Genomic DNA, 19,750 nt, shown 5'->3' on the forward strand with positions numbered 1-19,750 from the left:
TTAGAATGAAAGAGATTACATCTTTCCTTCCCTCTTTCTAGCAATTTGAGCACATCCAAGTGGTGATTCTGCACAAGGAGGAAGGAGCAGGTCTGGGTTTCAGCATTGCAGGTGGGATAGACCTGGAGAGCAAGGCTACCACAGTGAGTATACTGAAAGGTCATGCTAGAGCAGATGAAAAGTGATGATCCTCAGAATTTATGTTAAAGATTGTATTTCTGTGTGATGTGTGCTATCTGAGGGAGTTGAGAATTCTGCAGAAGACACATCCCTGTTGTTCACTGTAACATTGTATGGACAATAAAGTTGCATTGTACAAAATACAGTGTCTGTATTAGTTAGGAGCGTGATTTTGGACTTAAATATTAAAGATAGGATCCCATGGCTATAAAGCCCTGGTACTGTCCTTTCTAGCATGGCCAGATAGTGGCAACTCTACAAAATGTCTGCCAGCTGCTCCACCAATCAAGGCGAATTGCTTAGAATGGGAATGTCAATTGTAAATGTTCTGACATTTCTCCCTCCCTCCCCCCAGGTGCATCGTGTTTTCCCCCACGGCCTGGCGGCTCAAGAGGGGACCGTGGAGAAGGGTGACGAGGTGCTGTCCATCAACGGCCAGACACTAAGGGGTGCGACACACGCGGACGCCACCGCAACACTGCGCCAGGCCCGCACCATGAGACTGGCCGTGGTGGTGGTGAGCAAGGGGAGAGAGGGAGGAGGAGGGAACAAGACTGATGATTCCTCTGTCAGCAGTAGCAGTACAGACCTCAACCCCACAGGTGAGTAGAAGGTGGTCAGACAAGTTAACCTAGTAAGACAGCACACACAACACTGTGCAGGTGTGTGTGTGTGTGTGCGTGTGTGTGTGAGCGTACATCAAATAAAATAAAATTTTATTGTTTGCAAATTTTATTGGTTTATTGGTACACATTATTTAGCAGATGTTGTTGCAGGTGTAGCGAAATGCTTGCATTTGTGGAGTATACATACAGTACAGGCTGTGTGTACTGTATGTATACGTTGGTTGTTCATCTCTCATCTCTCTCTCTCTCTCTCTCTCTCTCTCTCTCTCTCTCTCTCTCTCTCTCTCTCTCTCTCGATCTGTCTCTCTGTCTCTGTCTCTCTCTCGATCTGTCTCTCTGTCTCTCGCTCTCTCGATCTGTCTCTCTCTCTCTCTCTCTCTCTCTCTCGATCTGTTTCTCTGTCTCTCGCTCTCTCGATCTGTCTCTCTCTCTCTCTCTCTCTCTCTCTTGGTCTGTCTGTCTGTCTGTCTGTAGTGGAGGATGGGGGAGACATGCTGACTGTGGAGCTGGAGACAGGAGGAGGGGGCGTGGGCTTCAGTTTGGATGGAGGGAAAGGCTCTATCCATGGAGACAGGCCTCTGGTCATCAACAGGATATTTAAAGGTACAGTACTATCCATGGAGACAGGCCTCTGGTCATCAACAGGATATTTAAAGGTACAGTAATATCCATGGAGACAGGCCTCTGGTCATCAACAGGATATTTCAAGGTACAGTAATATCCATGGAGACAGGCCTCTGGTCATCAACAGGATATTTAAAGGTACAGTAATATCCATGGAGACAGGCCTCTGGTCATAAACAGGATATTTAAAGGTACAGTAATATCCATGGAGACAGGCCTCTGGTCATCAACAGGATATTTAAAGGTACAGTAATATCCATGGAGACAGGCCTCTGGTCATCAACAGGATATTTAAAGGTACAGTAATATCCATGGAGACAGGCCTCTGGTCATCAACCGGATCTTTAAAGGTACAGTAATATCCATGGAGACAGGCCTCTGGTCATCAACCGGATCTTTAAAGGTACAGTACTATCCATGGAGAAAAAGAAAATCAAAGCATGGATTGCTGCCTTACTATGTCCCTAAACTCTAACAAGGTAAGGAAATCAATATATAATTTTGTAATTTGGGTGAACTTTAGGTGCCATTTAGCACTGTTATCCAAGTGACTTACAGTAGCGTGTGCATACATTTTTAGTAAGAGTGACCCAAGCAGAAATCAAACCAACGATCTTGACGTTACAAGTGCCATACTCTATCAGCTGAGCCACACAGGACCTTTTCTTAACACTTTTAACAATGTAATTTATTGTTAAAGGAGTTGTGATGTCACGGAAAGTAGGAAACCATGCAAACAATGCAGAGAAGCACAGTTTTATAAGCTTGAACTTTTATAAGTTGGGGGAGGCGAAAGCTGATCCCAGATCTGCACCTAGGGGAAACGTCACGACAGACCAATGTGTGACCGTGTGTTCTCCTGCCCCCCAATAGGTGGTGCTGCGGAGCAGAGCGGGTTGCAGTCTGGTGATGAGCTGCTGCAGGTCCAGAGCACCTCCCTACAGGAGCTGAGCCGCTTCGAGGCCTGGAACATCGTCAAGGCTCTGCCTGAGGGGCACATCACTCTAGTCGTCCGGAGGAGGAAGGAGGATGAGGCTGAAGGGTCTGCCTGAGGGACATCTCACTGTAGTTAACAGGAGGAGGAAGGAGGAGGATACTGAGGAGGTACCGCTAGACACTGATTTCAGGTCAGTTCACACTGTTTATACTTAATTGATTTCCAGATACAATAGGTCCCTGACTACCTACAGAGGTAGTCAGAAAGATCTGATCACAATTACACTTCTTTAAAAATGTGGGCACAATCAGAATTTGGACAAGATCAGGACAAAGGACTCATGTTAGCACCAGCTATAAACGGAGCTATTGATTCTCAATATGTGGCCACATTTATTGACAGGTGTCCGCAATTAAAATATCTATTGTGATTGGATTGTGACCAGATCTTCCTGATCACCACCGGAGGTAGTCAGGCACACCTGTTGTCTGGATATCTTCCAAGTGTAGACGGATGTGGACAGAGAAACCATTTAAATCATCAATATCCCTCTAAAATCATTGACATGTGGCGCCATCGTCTTATGGCATCAATATGTGTCTTTAAATAAAGAAAATCCATATTATTTTGAAAGAATATCTGTTGAATAATTTGCATACAGGGAGGAACCAGTAAATCTCGGTCACAATGTGGAAACAGTGGACGGATAAGAGACACATTTTAATACAATGTGTAGATGCAACGGCCAAAATGTGGATCTATCAGAATGTGGACAATGGCCTCGATTCAATCCGTATCGCTGAAGTTTAGCGCTATAGGGTGATTGAAAATTAAAGGTCATTTCCGATTGAGCCTACACATGGATTTACCGTGAATGCAGTCTCCGCAAACACAGGAACATTGCTTTTATATTTCAATTACGCTGAAGTGCAGGTCTTCAGTGCTACGGATTGAATAGAGCCCGAGAGAGTTAGCACCAGGTATAAACAGGGCCAACTAGAACACAAATCAACCACAAGCCATCATACCATTTCATATGAGCACTATTAACATACTGTAGTTATGAATAACATCTATATTCTATATCAAATCATATTGCAATGACAATCAGGGACTGTTACTGTAGAAAGAGGTGAATTTACAGGTGCTTTGCTCTGACTGCCTTCCTACACCCAGAACTTCTAGACCAGGGACCACAGTGAGTTTGAGATTTGCACAGACATACAGTATTTACATGAAGGAAGGGAGAGACATTCCATTGCTTTTGACTGTTAGAAATAGTGTACAATACTGTAATGTAGTCCAAAAGAGTATTATACTGATACAAAATATTTAAAATGGGATTTGCATTTTTCATGGAATTGTAGTATTGTAGTATTGTGCTTGATGTTGGAATCATTGTTTAGACCAAAGACTGTGAGTTGGATTCAATCCATATCGCGGAAGAACAGCATCAAAAGGTAAACTTAATTTCCGTTTACCATGAATGCTGTCTCCGCGACCGCGGGAACATTGCCTTTAATTGTCTATCGCACAATACAGTGGATCTTCAGAGCTACGGATTTAATAGTCCTTAGTTCGTTTATTAGATGACAATGGGAGAATCTCAATTGCATAGTCCTCGCGCCCTCTCTCCTTCTCAAAACCCATTGGATGAGAAAGCCAGAGGTCCCGCCTGTCTTCTCCAATTGGTTTTGAGGAGGCCAGGCGAGAGGACGTGAGGAATATTTAATTGAGATTCGCCCTATGGGTGAAACCAAAGACATAACTAAACCGGAGCAAATTTTCACCTTGTTTTCTCTCATTGTTTGATATTAAGGAAAACACAGGGTGTGAACATTTTGTACCAAAGTCTATTAGAATATAGATATTTAAAACTCTGTGTATCGGTACTAAAGATTTATCGCAATATACATTATACTAATAAAATAATTTCACCCAATCTGTATGTTTCAAAAGTTTATTCAGAAGACTGTTGTGCCAATAACCATTAATGTTTTAAAACCTATGTAGTTATTTGACTTCATATGGAACAAACAGATGTATTTACCACTCAGTTAATGAGACTATGCAAGTTCTAGGCAAAACTCCTTTTATTTTCCCAAAGTTCCCAGGTTTTCCAGAAATCCTGGTTGGAGGATTCTGCATTCCCTGCTTATTCCCTTCTGGTTTTGGGAACTTCTGGGAAAGTTGAGTAACCATTATTCATCCATCATTGTAATCCTTCATTTCTCTTCTCTGGTGTTTGAAAAACAGCCGGTGAATTTGTGTAGTGGGTTTAGCCATTCCTACCTGTGGTGATGGTAATATAATACAACAAGAAAGGAGGACAACATTGGAACGTTCAGTAGTTTTTAATGCAGATGCTGGTGAAACACAAAACCTGCTGGGTGGAACATACAGTACAGTCCTACGGTACAGTAGAGTGCAGGTCAGGATTAGGGTCGCAAAATTGTGGTAGCTCTCCCCAATTTCCCAGAAATCCTGTTTGGAGGGTTTCCAGATTCCCTGCGTATTCCCTACTGATTCCAGAAATCCTGTTTGGAGGGTTTCCAGATTCCCTGCGTATTCCCTACTGATTCCAGGAATCCTGTTTGGAGGGTTTCCAGATTCCCTGCGTATTCCCTACTGATTCCAGGAATCCTGTTTGGAAGGTTTCCAGATTCCCTACTGATTCCAGGAATCCTGTTTGGAGGGTTTCCAGATTCCCTGCGTATTCCCTACTGATTCCAGGAATCTGCCAACTGTCATTTCAGGAAAACTTGAACATTTTTGAAAAATTTCCAGAATTCATAACCCTTATCCTGACCTAAAAAAACATGTTATTTTCCTGTGTTGCTTTTATTGACAATTGAACTCATAGTATATTTCAATAGCAGCTGTGCTTTCCAATCAGGAGCTGAGGACAACAAACGGCATTCAACACGTACCCTAAAACATACACATCTGTCCCAAAACGCATGATGGAGTACATTTTAAAAACAAGCCACCAATAGACAATGTGTACTCTGACATTAAGACAGCAATACACTGTAGGTAGGTATGATCTTCAGGCTCCACTTACAGTACAATAACACACATCAAAACAATGCCTTCATAGTATTACACCAACAAAAGGCAAACAATGATTTTAAAAAAGCAAGCATATAGGACTTGGTTGTGGATGAGGTGGAATGCAATGCACTTGTAAAGGTTTGTCAGTTAAGGTTATTATCCACTCGGGATAAGAAAAGGACGTTAAGTAGTGTGTTTTCATTTCAAAAGGAAACTTAACCACAAAGCTTCTAAAAAGATTGATCTAAAACATCATTAGTATGATGGCTTATCATCATACATGTAGAGGACTCAGCAGGCATGCAGATGGTTGACTGTACATCACTGTAAAGACACCTTCTAGGGCTATATCTCAATACTCTGAGGAGGCTTCCTCTCCCCCTAATAGGGCTGTATCTCAAAGGGATATATCTCAATACTATTCATGCTTGCTCTCATTGTTTCCCTTCACTGATGATTTTTAAAAATCTACGGAGACGCACCCTGGCCTAGACAGATGACCATGCCCTCTTGTGCCATATCAAAGACAGTGGTTTTCTCAATTCTATGCTGGTAATACATTTCTTTACAGTGTAAAATGACACACTAGTCACAACTGATGCCAGAATATGGCAGTCCTATGCTGCTGCGCTTCAAAATATGTTGGAATCCATAGCTGTCCCAAATGGCATCCTACTCCCTATATAGTGCACTAATTTGGACCAGAGACTTATGGGACACGTACCGTGTTATACCCCACTGAATAAAACCCTAAATCCTTCAGAAGCTCTCCTAATGGAGCAGATGTCCCTTTTTCATTAGATGAAGCTGTTCATATTGCCATTTGCCCAGACATACCGCAAATAACTTTGCTTAAGAATAATGCAGTGTTCTTAGTATTGACATCTACATAGAGAAAAGTAACTGAGGCAGGAATCCTTGCTTGGAGGTTAGGCGTCTATAAAGCGGGCAGATGTTAAGGTAAGGAACAGGATAGAGTTTAGGGGGGGGGGCATCTGCCGGCTGTATATACACCCTCTAAAGGTTACTGGTTAAAGCTGGAATCCTCAACGGTAAAACAACCATGTCCATAATGCTTTCCAGTTACTGCAAACAACACTGTTATTTCCATCTCTGACATCATCGCACTGCACGATAGAAGAACACAATATGTACTGCATTTCATAACCATGCTGCACGATAGAAGAACACAATATGTACTGCATTTCATAACCATGCTGCACGATAGAAGAACACAATATGTACTGCATTTCATAACCATGCTGCACGATTGAAGAGCACAATATGTACTGCATTTCATAACCATGCTGCACGATAGAAGAACACAATATGTACTGCATTTCATAACCATGCTGCACGACGCTCCTCAGCTCAGCAACAACAATCCGTTAGCAGCGTTTCCCCCTACTGTGGATTCCATCTTTAGGTATTGGTTAAAGGGCTGTGGAGACAGGTTAAACCAGAACATTTCAAGTACAGTACTACCGTATACAAAGGACAACAAAAAATGAGGTATGACACGTCCCAATGGAATCCGATTCCATTCTGGGGTTCCTGTAAGGTCCATGCAACATGCATGGTACTGTAGGTAGGATGCAGCCAGTGTAACAGAATGGACTGTATTCAACAGCAACAGTACAAAAGGGAAGGAGGACATATCCTCCGTGTGTTCAGGAGACTAAATACAAAATATAGATTAAATCTATTCTCGTTCTTTTGTGGTGGGAAAAAGGGAGGAAATGCATCACTAAAAAGGAAATGTACATGAAATATTTGTTTTGGAAGTAGAGTTTGGCAAAATTGACCTCTCTAGATCTAGTCTTAAAGGTGCGGCCCAGAGTGCTTAAAGGTGTGGTCTGTAAGTTGGATTTCCGGTTCGAGGACTAAGAGGCAGGGTGTTTGCTAGTGTACCCACATGAAGAAAAAAACCTAACCAAGAAGAACAGGAACTACATCATGTCCAATAATGTAACATGTGTTTTTTGGGGGTGGGTTCATGACTATTGTTTTTGGTACTCTTTCTGGTTACAATAGAGGGAAAAATAACTTACAAATTGCAACTTTAACATCAGGGCTAAGGTCAATTCCATTTCAATCGCTTCAACTCAAGAAAATTGCACATCAACCTCTATGAGAAATTCATATTCAATCTTTTTCCAGGGTTGAATGAATGAAATTAGAACAGACACTCAACCTTTTTGTAAGACTACACTAGTGGACACCATACCTGGTCCAAGAGAGCAACAGTACCAGGGGTGCAGGCTTTTTGTAAGACTACACTAGTGGCCACCATACCTGGTCCAAGAGAGCAACAGTACCAGGGGTGCAGGCTTTTTGTAAGACTACACTAGTGGCCACCATACCTGGTCCAAGAGAGCAACAGTACCAGGGGTGCAGGCTTTTTGTAAGAATACACTAGTGGCCACCATACCTGGTCCAAGAGAGCAACAGTACCAGGGGTGCAGGCTTTTTGTAAGACTACACTAGTGGCCACCATACCTGGTCCAAGAGAGCAACAGTACCAGGGGTGCAGGCTTTTTGCTCCAGCACTAACACACCATTATTACACAAATGAACCAAGACCTCAACGACCTGAAATCAGCTGTGTTTAGTGCTGTGACAAACAAGCTGCACACTTCCTTCCCTCACATCATCCAATATCATCTCCCTTTAAGCTCAGATACAGTTTGCTCCAAGCCAAGGCCAGGTGACCACTCTTTTAAAGAGGCTGCACAGAAGTTGAATTGCTAATTGTTTAACTACATTTTTGCTTGAGTGTTGCCTGTATGGTTGATATAAAATATTTATTTACTCATGAAACACAATCCTCATTTTTTGTCTAGAAAGATATGGTTTGGGGAGGTGTGCCCCATGCTCTCAAATAAGGAATTTTCAAATCCATTTACATCAATCTGTCCCTTTCAGTTAAAAAGCCCCCTGAGGTGAAAAGTTCCATATAGCCTCTTTAAAACTAAACCATTCACATAGCTAATCATTGTGTTTTTTGGTCCCGCTGAATGCTGGTCCCAGATCTGAGTATCACCTGGTGCCAGGAGTTGGTTATGCAGCACAAACAGATCTGGGACCAGGGCTAAGGAAATGTATAGTATGAGTGTATCAGTGGTCCTTGAGGGACTTGATGGCCTTGGCCAGGTTGCTGTAGAACTCCACCATGCTGGATGGGAAGAAAGAGTCGACCACGGAGCGAGGCAGGAAGCCCCCCAGGTCCGTCTGGAAGAAACTGAACAGCTGGGTTTTGTTTGGCTCCCTGGGGGGAAGGGAAAAAAGAAAGAAAGAAGGTTGAATTTACACTATACTGTATGAACAATATTAGACAGTGCTTCTTCAGCTACATAGCTATCAAGACAGGTGGTCATGTGAGATAATGTTGTTGAGAGAGAATGCTCAAACCAAACCTGTTGCTGTGCACATTAGTCTACCTGAGTGAACTGAAGTTTAGCTCTCTACTGCCCTCCTGTGACGGACCATTGTCTCTACAAAAATGTCCTTGGGTCTGACAGAACTCAACACATTGTTCAGAATGTTGCAGATGGGTTTGTAAACTAAAGCATGTGTACTGTATGTAAAGTCGCTGTCTGATGAAAACCGTAACTACATTTTTGCTCATTTATATTTTGGAATTAAATGTCCTCTGAACATTGTACGGTTCGACAACCAATAAAATGTATTCAGAATAGCTTTAGAAGTTTAATTTCTGTTTGTTTGGAGATGAGGTTATCAGACAACGACAATATTATGAAACAGAAGTGTGTCTCAGCGCGTGACTCACCCAGAGATGGGGACACAGATGCAGCCACAGGGGTGGTTGAAGCCCCTCACATACCCTGACTGGGGAGGGCAGCTGGGGTGGTTCACGTGGGTGGCTAACAGACAGAACACAGGGAGATAACATATGAGGATACAAATATGTGTAGATATAATTAAGTCTATTTTCATTCAATCAATCACATAAAGTTACTTAGTATACTGAAGGTAAAATGCAAATCTCATCTTGGGCACACCATAGCAAAGCATTTTGCAACGGTATACATAACCAAGCCTTTCTTATTGGACAAGAACATATAGGCTAGGCCTAATACATCACAGTTTGAGCGTTTTCTTCCTTTTCGTGCCTATTGAACACAACCCACATTTTGACATGGATGATTAGGCCTCAGTCTGGGGCAGTGGATAAGACAGTTGTCTGTTCCAGAGATCCCCACCCAGCCAGCCTCTCTGAGGAGTAGGGCTGATGATTAGGCTACATCATCCACACACTAGCACTGCATTAGTGACAAGTGTCGATAGTTCCTCTTGTACTGCCGTTGGCGTGGTATGTCTGTGCATCCCAGTGCTTGATTTGTACATCATTGATTATGTTTGTTGTTGTTGTTAGAATACCTATTATTCCTTTATATTTCTTAATGTCTGTGCTGTTATGTCCTCTGTAGATGCCTCAACATTGAATAAAAATAGCCTAACATTGACTAAAATAAATAATAATAAACAGGTCTGTGCGGTCTTCCAAGGAGAGTCCTAGGACAGATAAAGAACAAAAAGAGCTACACTCCAATAGAAAGGTGAATTGAGTCAGTAGAGAAATGTAGTTAAACAATACATTGATAGAGAAATGTTCCAAAATGTTATTTTATCATACAGATCTAGATCTACAGTCCCCTCTAGAACTACCCTTCGCTCTAGATCTACCGTCCGCTCTAGATCTACCCGTCGCTCTAGATCTACCGTCCGCTCTAGATCTACCGTCCGCTCTAGATCTACCGTCCGCTCTAGATCTACCGCCCGCTCTAGATCTACCGCCCGCTCTAGATCTACCGTCCGCTCTAGATCTACCGTCCGCTCTAGATCTACCCTTCGCTCTAGATCTACCGTCCGCTCTAGATCTACCCGTCGCTCTAGATCTACCGTCCGCTCTAGATCTACCGTCCGCTCTAGATCTACCGTCCGCTCTAGATCTACCGTCCGCTCTAGATCTACCCTTCGCTCTAGATCTACCGTCCGCTCTAGATCTACCCTTCGCTCTAGATCTACCCTTCGCTCTAGATCTACCGCCCGCTCTAGATCTACCCTTCGCTCTAGATCTACCGCCCGCTCTAGATCTACCGCCCGCTCTAGATCTACCGCCCGCTCTAGATCTACCGCCCGCTCTAGATCTACCGCCCGCTCTAGATCTACCGCCCGCTCTAGATCTACCGCCCGCTCTAGATCTACCGCCCGCTCTAGATCTACCGTCCGCTCTAGATCTACCGTCCGCTCTAGATCTACCCTTCGCTCTAGATCTACCGCCCGCTCTAGAGCTACCCTTCGCTCTAGATCTACCGCCCGCTCTAGAGCTACCCTTCGCTCTAGATCTACCGCCCGCTCTAGATCTACCGCACGCTCTAGATCTACCGTCCGCTCTAGATCTACCGTCCGCTCTAGAGCTACCGTCCGCTCTAGATCTACCCTTCGCTCTAGATCTACCGTCCGCTCTAGAGCTACCCTTCGCTCTAGCTCTACCGTCCGCTCTAGAGCTACCCTTCGCTCTAGATCTACCGTCCGCTCTAGAGCTACCCTTCGCTCTACAGCTACCGTCCGCTCTAGAGCTACCCTTCGCTCTACAGCTACCGTCCGCTCTAGAGCTACCCTTCGCTCTACAGCTACCGTCCGCCCTAGAGCTACCCTTCGCTCTACAGCTACCGTCCGCTCTAGAGCTACCCTTCTACAGCTACCGTTCGCTCTAGAGCTACCCTTCTACAGCTACCGTTCGCTCTAGAACTACCGTTGTACAGCTACCGTTCGCTCTAGAGCTACCATTCTACAGCTACCGTTCGCTCTAGAACTACCGTTCTACAGCTACCGTTCGCTCTAGAACTACCGTTCTACAGCTACCGTTCGCTCTAGAACTACCGTTCGCTCTAGAACTACCGTTCGCTCTAGAACTACCGTTCTACAGCTACCGTTCCCTCTAGATCTACCGTTCGCTCTAGAACTACCCTTCGCTCTAGAACTACTGTTCTACTGCTACCGTTCATTCTCTAGAACTACCGTTCGCTCTAGAACTATTCTACTGCTACCCTTCGATCTAGAACTACCCTTCGCTCTAGGTAGAACTACCGTTCGCTCTAGAACTACCGTTCGCTCTAGAACTACCGTTCTACAGCTACCGTTCCCTCTAGATCTACCGTTCGCTCTAGAACTACCCTTCGCTCTAGAACTACTGTTCTACTGCTACCGTTCATTCTCTAGAACTACCGTTCGCTCTAGAACTATTCTACTGCTACCCTTCGATCTAGAACTACCCTTCGCTCTAGAACTACTGTTCTACTGCTACCGTTCGCTCTAGATCTACCGTTTGTTCTAGATCTATTGTTCACTAAAGATCTACTGTTTCTTGTTGTTAGAACTTCTATTTATCATAAAGTGAAGAGAGAGAGAAAAGACAGAAGGAAGAGAGATATAGAGGCGTTACGCACCATTGGATGTAATGGTGCCGTCTTCGTATTGCTTCACTAGAATAACGTCGACAAAGTCTCTGGGAGCTATGATGCCCATGGCTGCTGATGGAGTGACTGTTCTGCAGACAGTGACGTTCTGTGTGAGGGGGGAGAGACTAGGCAGGTAAACACTGGGCCTCGCTCAGCAGGCGTTGTGGAATGTTCATATAGAAATATACAAAGTAGAATGAAACAAACACCTTTGATAAGCAGAATAAGGCATCACGTCAGTTCTATCCATGACATTTCTATCTGCAACGTTCCACAAGATAAACACTGGGCCTCGTTCAACAGGACACAACAAAAGTACCCCTCTGATCTGCAGAATAAGGTATGGCATCAAGTTCTATCCATAGCATTTATCTATGTTTTCCTACTGAGCATGTCCCTGTACTTGCGTTCGTCCCAAAGCAAATAAATATTAACATGACTAATGGAATAGAGAACAAAGGGTAGGAGTGCTGCATTGGTGTTGTGGGTGTGGCGATCGCTGGCAGGTGCCCTTTAGGAAACCTGTATCAAAACCATGAACAAACTGGATGACACACTTTGGTTGCTTGGATAACTTATTTAACCGTCACGTAACCAGGAAGTCCCATAGAGATCAGGTAAAACCCCACTCCATAAAATTCTAAGGCTTATCAACAAAGTTGGGGGAGTAGACAGAACTATACAGCAAGAATAGATGACAGAGTATTTATTCAGCTGTGATTTGTTTGTGGGTGTGTGAGTGAGTGAGGAATGATAAAGAATCAATGGAATCAAATGATCAGTGACAACTCTCTAAAGCAAACTCAGAACATAGATGATGACGATGGGGACAAACAACAGAATTGTGACTGACTGTGACTACAGCCTGGTCCATTGGTTTTGAAACTCAGCCTACCTCAGTGACTTGCTCTACCAGCTCAAACTTCTTGACATTGTTGTCCCATTTCACCCGCAGTCCATTTGGCACAGGCTTCAGACACTCCCATACCTTCTCTGGGCTTCCCTTCACCACCGACTCCCCCTTATATCTGTCAGACACAACACATGTAGAGAGACAGAGCACCACTAACCCAAACTCTTATACAGTGCATTCAGAAAGTATTCAGACCTAAAATTGATTAAATTAAAAAATGGTCTCACCAATCTACACACAATACCCCATAATGACAAAGCAAAAACAGGTTTAGAATTTTTTGCAAGTGTATAAAATAAATGAAAATACCTTTACATAACTATTCAGACCCTTTGCTATGAGACTCGAAATTGAGCTCAGGTGCATCCTGTTTCCACTGATCATCCTTGAGATGTTTCTACAACTTGATTGGATTCCACCTGTGATAAATTCAATTTGATTTATTTATTTATTTTATTTCACCTTCTATTTAACCAGGTAGGCAAGTTGAGAACAAGTTCTCATTTACAATTGCGACCTGGCCAAGATAGAGCAAGTAGTTCAACACATACAACAACACAGAGTTACACATGGAGTAAAACAAACATACAGTCAATAATACAGTAGAAAAATGATTGATTGGACATGACTTGGAAAGGCACACACCTGTACATGTAATTTGACAGTTCATGTTCGAGCAAAAACCAAGCCATGAGGTGGAAGGAATTGTCCGTAGAGCTCAGACAGGATTGTGTCGAGGCACAGATCTGGGGAAGGGTGACCTCCGTTCTTAAATGGATGAAGTTTAGGAAGAGTCTTGGTGGTTCCAGAGTCTGGCCGCCTGGCCAAACTGAGCAATCGAGGGAAAAGGGCCTTGGTCAGGGAGGTGACCAAAAACCCGATGGTCACTGACAGAGCTCCAGAGTTCCTCTGTGAAGATGGGATAACCTTCCAGAAGGACAACCATCTCTGCAGCACCACCAATCAGGCCTTCATGATAGAGTGGCCAGAATTAAGTCAGTCCTCAGTAAAAGGAACATGACAGCCTGCTTGGAGTTTGCCAAAAGGCACCTAAGGACTCTCAGACCATGAGAAACAAGAGTCTCTGGTCTGATGAAACCAAGATTGGACTCTTTGGACTGAATGCCAAGCGTTACATCTGTGGAAACCAGGCAGAGCTCATCACACTGGCCAATACCATCCCTACGGTGAAGCATGGTGGTGGCAGCATCATGCAGTGGTGATGTTTTTCAGCCAGCAGGGACTGGGAGACTAGTCAGAATTGAGAGTAAGATTAACGGAATAAAGTACAGAGAATCCCCACCCGCCCAGCATCATTGCTCTGGGTGGTTCTGGCTTGTGGACAACTACAAATACCTAGGTGTCTGGTGAGACTGTAAACTCTCCTTCCAGACTCACATTAAGCATCTCCAATCCAAAATTAGATCGAGAATCGGCTTCCTATTTCACAACAAAGCATCCTTCACTCATGCTGCCAACATACCCTCGTAAAACTGACACATCCTACCGATCCTCGACTTCGGCGATGTCATTTTCAAAATAGCCTCCAACACTCTACTCAACAAATTGGATGCAGTCTATCACAGTGCCATCCGTTTTGTCACCAAAGCCCTATATACTACCCACCACTGCGACCTGTACGCTCTAGTTGACTGGCCCTCGCTTCATACTCGTCGCCAAACCCACTGGCTCCAGGTCATCTACAAGTCTTTGCTAGGTAAAGCCCTGCCTAATCTCAGCTCAATGGTCAACATAGCAGCACCCACCCGTAGCAAGCGCTCCAGCAGGTATATCTCACTGGTTACCCCCAAAGCCAATTCTTACTTTGGCCGCCTTTCCTTCCAATTCTCTGCTGCCAATGACTGGAACGAACTGCAAAAATCACTGAAGCTGGAGACTCATATCTCCCTCACTAGCTTTAAGCACCAGCTGTCAGAGCAGCGCACAGATCACTGCACCTGTACATAGTCCATCTGTAAAATAGCCCATCCAACTAACTCATTCCCATACGATATTTATTTATCTTGCTCCTTTGCACCCCAGTATCTCTACTTGCACATTCATCTTCTGCACATCTACCATTCCAGTGTTTAATTGCTATATTGTAATTACTTCGTCACCATGGCCTATTTATTTGCTTATACCTCCCTTATCTTACCTCATTTGCACACACTGTATATAGACTTTTTCTACTGTATTATTGACTGTATGTTTGTTTATTCCATGTGTAACTCTGTGTTGTTATATGTGTCGAACTGCTTTGCTTTATCTTGGCCAGGTCGTAGTTGCAAATGAGAACTTGTTCTCAACTTGCCTACCTGGTTAAATAAAGGTGAAAAAAAAAATATATATATTTTTTTTTTAATTCCTTGATGAAAACCTGCCCCAGAGCGCTCAGGACCTCAGACTGAGGCAAAGGTTCACCTTCCAACAGGACAAAGACCCTAAACACACAGCCAAGACAATGTAAGAGTGTATTCATGACAAGTCTCTGAATGACCTTGAGTAGCTAAACCAGAGCCCAGACTTGAACCCGATCTAAACATCTCTGGAGAGACCTGAAAATAGCTGTTCAGCAACGCTACCCATCCAACCTGACAGAGCTTGAGAGGATCTACAGAGAAGAATGGGAGAAACTCCCAAATACAGGTGTGCTAAGCTGGTAGCCGTCATACCCAAGAAGACTCAAGGCTGTACAATCCGCTGCCAAAGGTGCCTCAACAAAGTACTGAGTAAAGGGTCTGAAATACTTATGTAAATGTGAATATCATTTTTAAATACATTTGCAAGAATTTAAAATCCTGTTTTTACTGTTGTCATTATGGGGGATTGGTGGGTTGATTGATGAGGAAAAAACCTAAATTAAATCAATTTTTGAACAAGGCTAACGTAACAAGTAGAACAAGTGAAGGGGTCTGAATACTTTCTGAATGCACTGTACCTGTCAGACACAACACATGTAGAGATAGACAGAACCTAACCCTAATACACATCAACATAACATGTAGCCGATGTGAAATGGCTAGCTAGTTAGCGTGGTGCGCGCTAGTGGCTTTCAATCGGTGACGTCAACTTGCTCTGAGACCTTGAAGTAGTGGTTCCCCTTGCTCTGCAAGGGGCGGTGGCTTTTGTGGAGCTATGGGTAACGATGCTTCGAGGGTGACTGTTGACGTGTGCAGAGGCGTCCCCTGGTTCGCGCCCAGGGTCGGGCGAGGGGCGGACGTAAAGTCTATACTGTTACATAGAGATAGACAGAACAATAACCCTAATACACATCAAACATAACATGTAGAGATAGGTCTTCCTGGGGGACGGTTTCTGAGAGACCGATTAAGCCCGAACTGAAAAGTGTTGTCAATGGAGATTTTCCATTAAGAATGCTTTTTAGTCCAGGACTAGGCTTAATCTGGGTCTGGGAAGCCAGCCTGTTATTGGTGCTTTCTTAATTAACAGTCAAACGTGGCTTCATCTCCATGTTCTCTCCATCAACTGCACTGAACTGAAAACAGCAACAGTAAAAGCAAGATGGTGGATATTTCTTTCTCAGTTTTTTTCATATCAATGCAGCTGAAGGAAACTGGTCGAGGAGGGGAAAGTAGCCCTCTTTAGACCGTTATGATAAACAGCTGAAGGAAACTGGTCGAGGAGGGGAAAGTAGCCCTCTTTAGACCGTTATGATAAACAGCTGAAGGAAACTGGTCGAGGAGGGAAAGTAGCCCTCTTTAGACCGTTATGATAAACAGCTGAAGGAAACTGGTCGAGGAGGGGACATAGCCCTCTTTAGACCGTTATGATAAACAGCTGAAGGAATCTGGTCGAGGAGGGGACAGTAGCCCTCTTTAGACCGTTATGATAAACAGCTGAAGGAATCTGGTCGAGGAGGGGACAGTAGCCCTCTTTAGACCGTTATGATAAACAGCTGAAGGAATCTGGTCGCGGAGGGAAAGTAGCCCTCTTTAGACCGTTATGATAAACAGCTGAAGAAACTGGTCGAGGAGGGGACAGTAGCCCTCTTTAGACCGTTATGATAAACAGCTGAAGGAAACTGGTCGAGGAGGGGAAAGTAGTCCTCTTTAGACCGTTATGATAAACAGCTGAAGGAATCTGGTCGAGGAGGGGAAAGTAGCCCTCTTTAGACCGTTATGATAAACAGCTGAAGGAATCTGGTCGAGGAGGGGAAAGTAGCCCTCTTTAGACCGTTATGATAACCTGAAGGAATCTGGTCGAGGAGGGGAAAGTAGCCCTCTTTAGACCGTTATGATAAAACAGCTGAAGGAAACTGGTCGAGGAGGGGACAGTAGTCCCTCTTAGACCGTTATGATAAACAGCTGAAGGGAACTGGTCGAGGAGGGGAAAGTAGTCCTCTTTAGACCGTTATGATAAACAGCTGAGGAATCTGGTCGAGGAGGGAAAGTAGCCCTCTCTTAGACCGTTATGATAAACAGCTGAAGGAAACTGGTCGAGGAGGGGAAAGTAGCCCTCTTTAGACCGTTATGATAAACAGCTGAAGGAAATCTGGTCGAGGAGGGGAAAGTAGTCCTCTTTAGACCGTTATGATAAACAGCTGAAGGAATCTGGTCGCGGAGGGGAAAGTAGCCCTCTTTAGACCGTTATGATAAACAGCTGAAGGAAACTGGTCGAGGAGGGGACAGTAGCCCTCTTTAGACCGTTATGATAAACAGCTGAAGGAAACTGGTCGAGGAGGGAAAGTAGTCCTCTTTAGACCGTTATGATAAACAGCTGAAGGAATCTGGTCGAGGAGGGGAAAGTAGCCTCTTTAGACCGTTATGATAAACAGCTGAAGGAAACTGGTCGAGGAGGGGAAAGTAGTCCTCTTTAGACCGTTATGATAAACAGCTGAAGGAATCTGGTCGAGGAGGGGAAAGTAGCCCTCTTTAGACGCGTTATGATAAGAGCTGAAGGAATCTCGAGGAGGGAGGGGAAAGTAGCCCTCTTTAGACCGTTATGATAAACAGCTGAAGGAACTCTGGTCGAGGAGGGGAAAGTAGTCCTCTTTAGACCGTTATGATAAACAGCTGAAGGAATCTGGTCGAGGAGGGGAAAGTAGTCCTCTTTAGACCGTTATGATAAACAGCTGAAGGAAACTGGTCGAGGAGGGGAAAGTAGCCCTCTTTAGACCGTTATGATAAACAGCTGAAGGAATCTGGTCGAGGAGGGGAAAGTAGCCTCTTTAGACCGTTATGATAAACAGCTGAAGGAATCTGGTCGAGGAGGGGAAAGTAGCCCCTCTTTAGACCGTTATGATAAACAGCTGAAGGAAACTGGTCGAGGAGGGGAAAGTAGCCCTCTTTAGACCGTTATGATAAACAGCTGAAGGAATCTGGTCGAGGAGGGGAAAGTAGCCCTCTTTAGACCGTTATGATAAACAGCTGAAGGAATCTGGTCGAGTAGGGGAAAGTAGCCCTCTTTAGACCGTTATGATAAACAGCTGAAGGAATCTGGTCGAGGAGGGGAAAGTAGCCCTCTTTAGACCGTTATGATAAAGAGCTGAAGGGAATCAGGTCTGGTTGGAGAGGAGGAAGTAGCCCTCCTTTTAGACCGTTATGATAAACAGCTGAAGGAATCTGGTCGAGGAGGGGAAAGTAGCCCTCTTTAGACCGTTATGATAAACAGCTGAGGAATCTGGTCGAGGAGGGGAAAGTAGTCCTCTTTAGACCGTTATGATAAACAGCTGAAGGAATCTGGTCGAGGAGGGGAAAAGTAGCCCTCTTTAGACCGTTATGATAAACAGCTGAAGAAATCTGGTCGAGGAGGGGAAGTAGCCCTCTTTAGCGTTATGATAAACAGCTGAGGAAACTGGTCGAGGAGGGGAAAGTAGCCCTCTTTAGACCGTTATGATAAACAGCTGAAGGAATCTGGTCGAGGAGGGGAAAGTAGAGCCCTCTTTAGACCGTTATGATAAACAGCTGAAGGAAACTGGTCGAGGAGGGGAAAGTAGCCCTCTTTAGACCGTTATGATAAACAGCTGAAGGAATCTGGTCGAGAGGGGAAAGTAGCCCTCTTTAGACCGTTATGATAAACAGCTGAAGGAATCTGGTCGAGGAGGGGAAGTAGCCCTCTTTAGACCGTTATGATAAACAGCTGAAGGAATCTGGTCGAGGAGGGGAAAGTAGCCCTCTTTAGACCGTTATGATAAACAGCTGAAGGAAGGAAACTGGTCGAGGGAGGGGAAAGTAGCCCTCTTAGACCGTTATGATAAACAGCTGAAGGAAACTGGTCGAGGAGGGGACAGTAGCCCTCTTTAGACCGTTATGATAAACAGCTGAAGGAAACTGGTCGAGGAGGGGACAGTAGCCCTCTTTAGACCGTTATGATAAACAGCTGAAGGAAACTGGTCGAGGAGGGGACAGTAGTCCCTCTTTAGACGTTATGATAAACAGCTGAAGGAAACTGGTCGAGGAGGGGAGTAGCCCTCTTTAGACCGTTATGATAAACAGCTGAAGGAAACTGGTCGAGGAGGGAAAGTAGCCCTCTTTAGACCGTTATGATAAACAGCTGAAGGAAACTGGTCGAGGAGGGGACAGTAGCCCTCTTTAGACCGTTATGATAAACAGCTGAAGAACTGTCGAGGAGGGGACCAGTTCAGCCCTCTTTAGACCGTTATGATAAACAGCTGAGGAATGACTGTCGAGGAGGGGAAAGTAGCCCTCTTTAGACCGTTATGATAACAGCTGAAGGAATCTGGTCGAGGAGGGGAAAGTAGCCCTCTTTAGACCGTATGATAAACAGCTGAGGAATCTGGTCGAGGAGGGGAAAGTAGCCCTCTTAGACCGTTATGATAAACACTGAAGGAAACTGGTCGAGGAGGGGAAAGTAGCCTCGCTTTAACCGTTATGATAAACAGCTGAAGGAATCTGGTCGAGGAGGGGAAAGTAGCCCTCTTAGACCGTTATGGATAAACAGCTGAAGG

General features: G+C 44.4%; 2 protein-coding genes across 3 annotated transcripts in view; one reads left to right on the forward strand and one right to left on the reverse strand.

Annotated features, from left to right (window-relative positions):
* LOC116369119 (pro-interleukin-16-like) overlaps nt 1-4,309 on the forward strand; it is a 17,747-nt gene extending 13,438 nt beyond the window's left edge. For both annotated transcript variants that reach the window (XM_031819354.1, XM_031819355.1), the window contains 4 exons: nt 42-143; nt 536-782; nt 1,281-1,409; nt 2,304-4,309. In XM_031819354.1, the coding sequence (XP_031675214.1) occupies nt 42-143; nt 536-782; nt 1,281-1,409; nt 2,304-2,482 (657 nt within the window). In that variant the 3' untranslated portion in view covers nt 2,483-4,309. The remainder of the gene's footprint in view (nt 1-41; nt 144-535; nt 783-1,280; nt 1,410-2,303) is intronic.
* A 396-nt stretch (nt 4,310-4,705) lies between these two features.
* Nucleotides 4,706-13,025, reverse strand: LOC116369120 (stAR-related lipid transfer protein 5-like). Its single transcript, XM_031819356.1, has 4 exons — nt 12,802-13,025; nt 11,895-12,012; nt 9,212-9,305; nt 4,706-8,689 (listed from the first exon to the last, which is right to left on the reverse strand). Exons 2-4 carry the CDS (start codon nt 11,971-11,973, stop codon nt 8,539-8,541), a joined length of 324 nt encoding a protein of 107 aa, XP_031675216.1. The 5' UTR covers nt 11,974-12,012; nt 12,802-13,025; the 3' UTR covers nt 4,706-8,538.
* Between the last annotated feature and the right edge of the window lie 6,725 nt (nt 13,026-19,750).

The sequence above is a fragment of the Oncorhynchus kisutch genome, unplaced genomic scaffold (genome assembly GCF_002021735.2).
Source record: "Oncorhynchus kisutch isolate 150728-3 unplaced genomic scaffold, Okis_V2 scaffold2071, whole genome shotgun sequence".
NCBI classification, from domain to species: domain Eukaryota; kingdom Metazoa; phylum Chordata; class Actinopteri; order Salmoniformes; family Salmonidae; genus Oncorhynchus; species Oncorhynchus kisutch.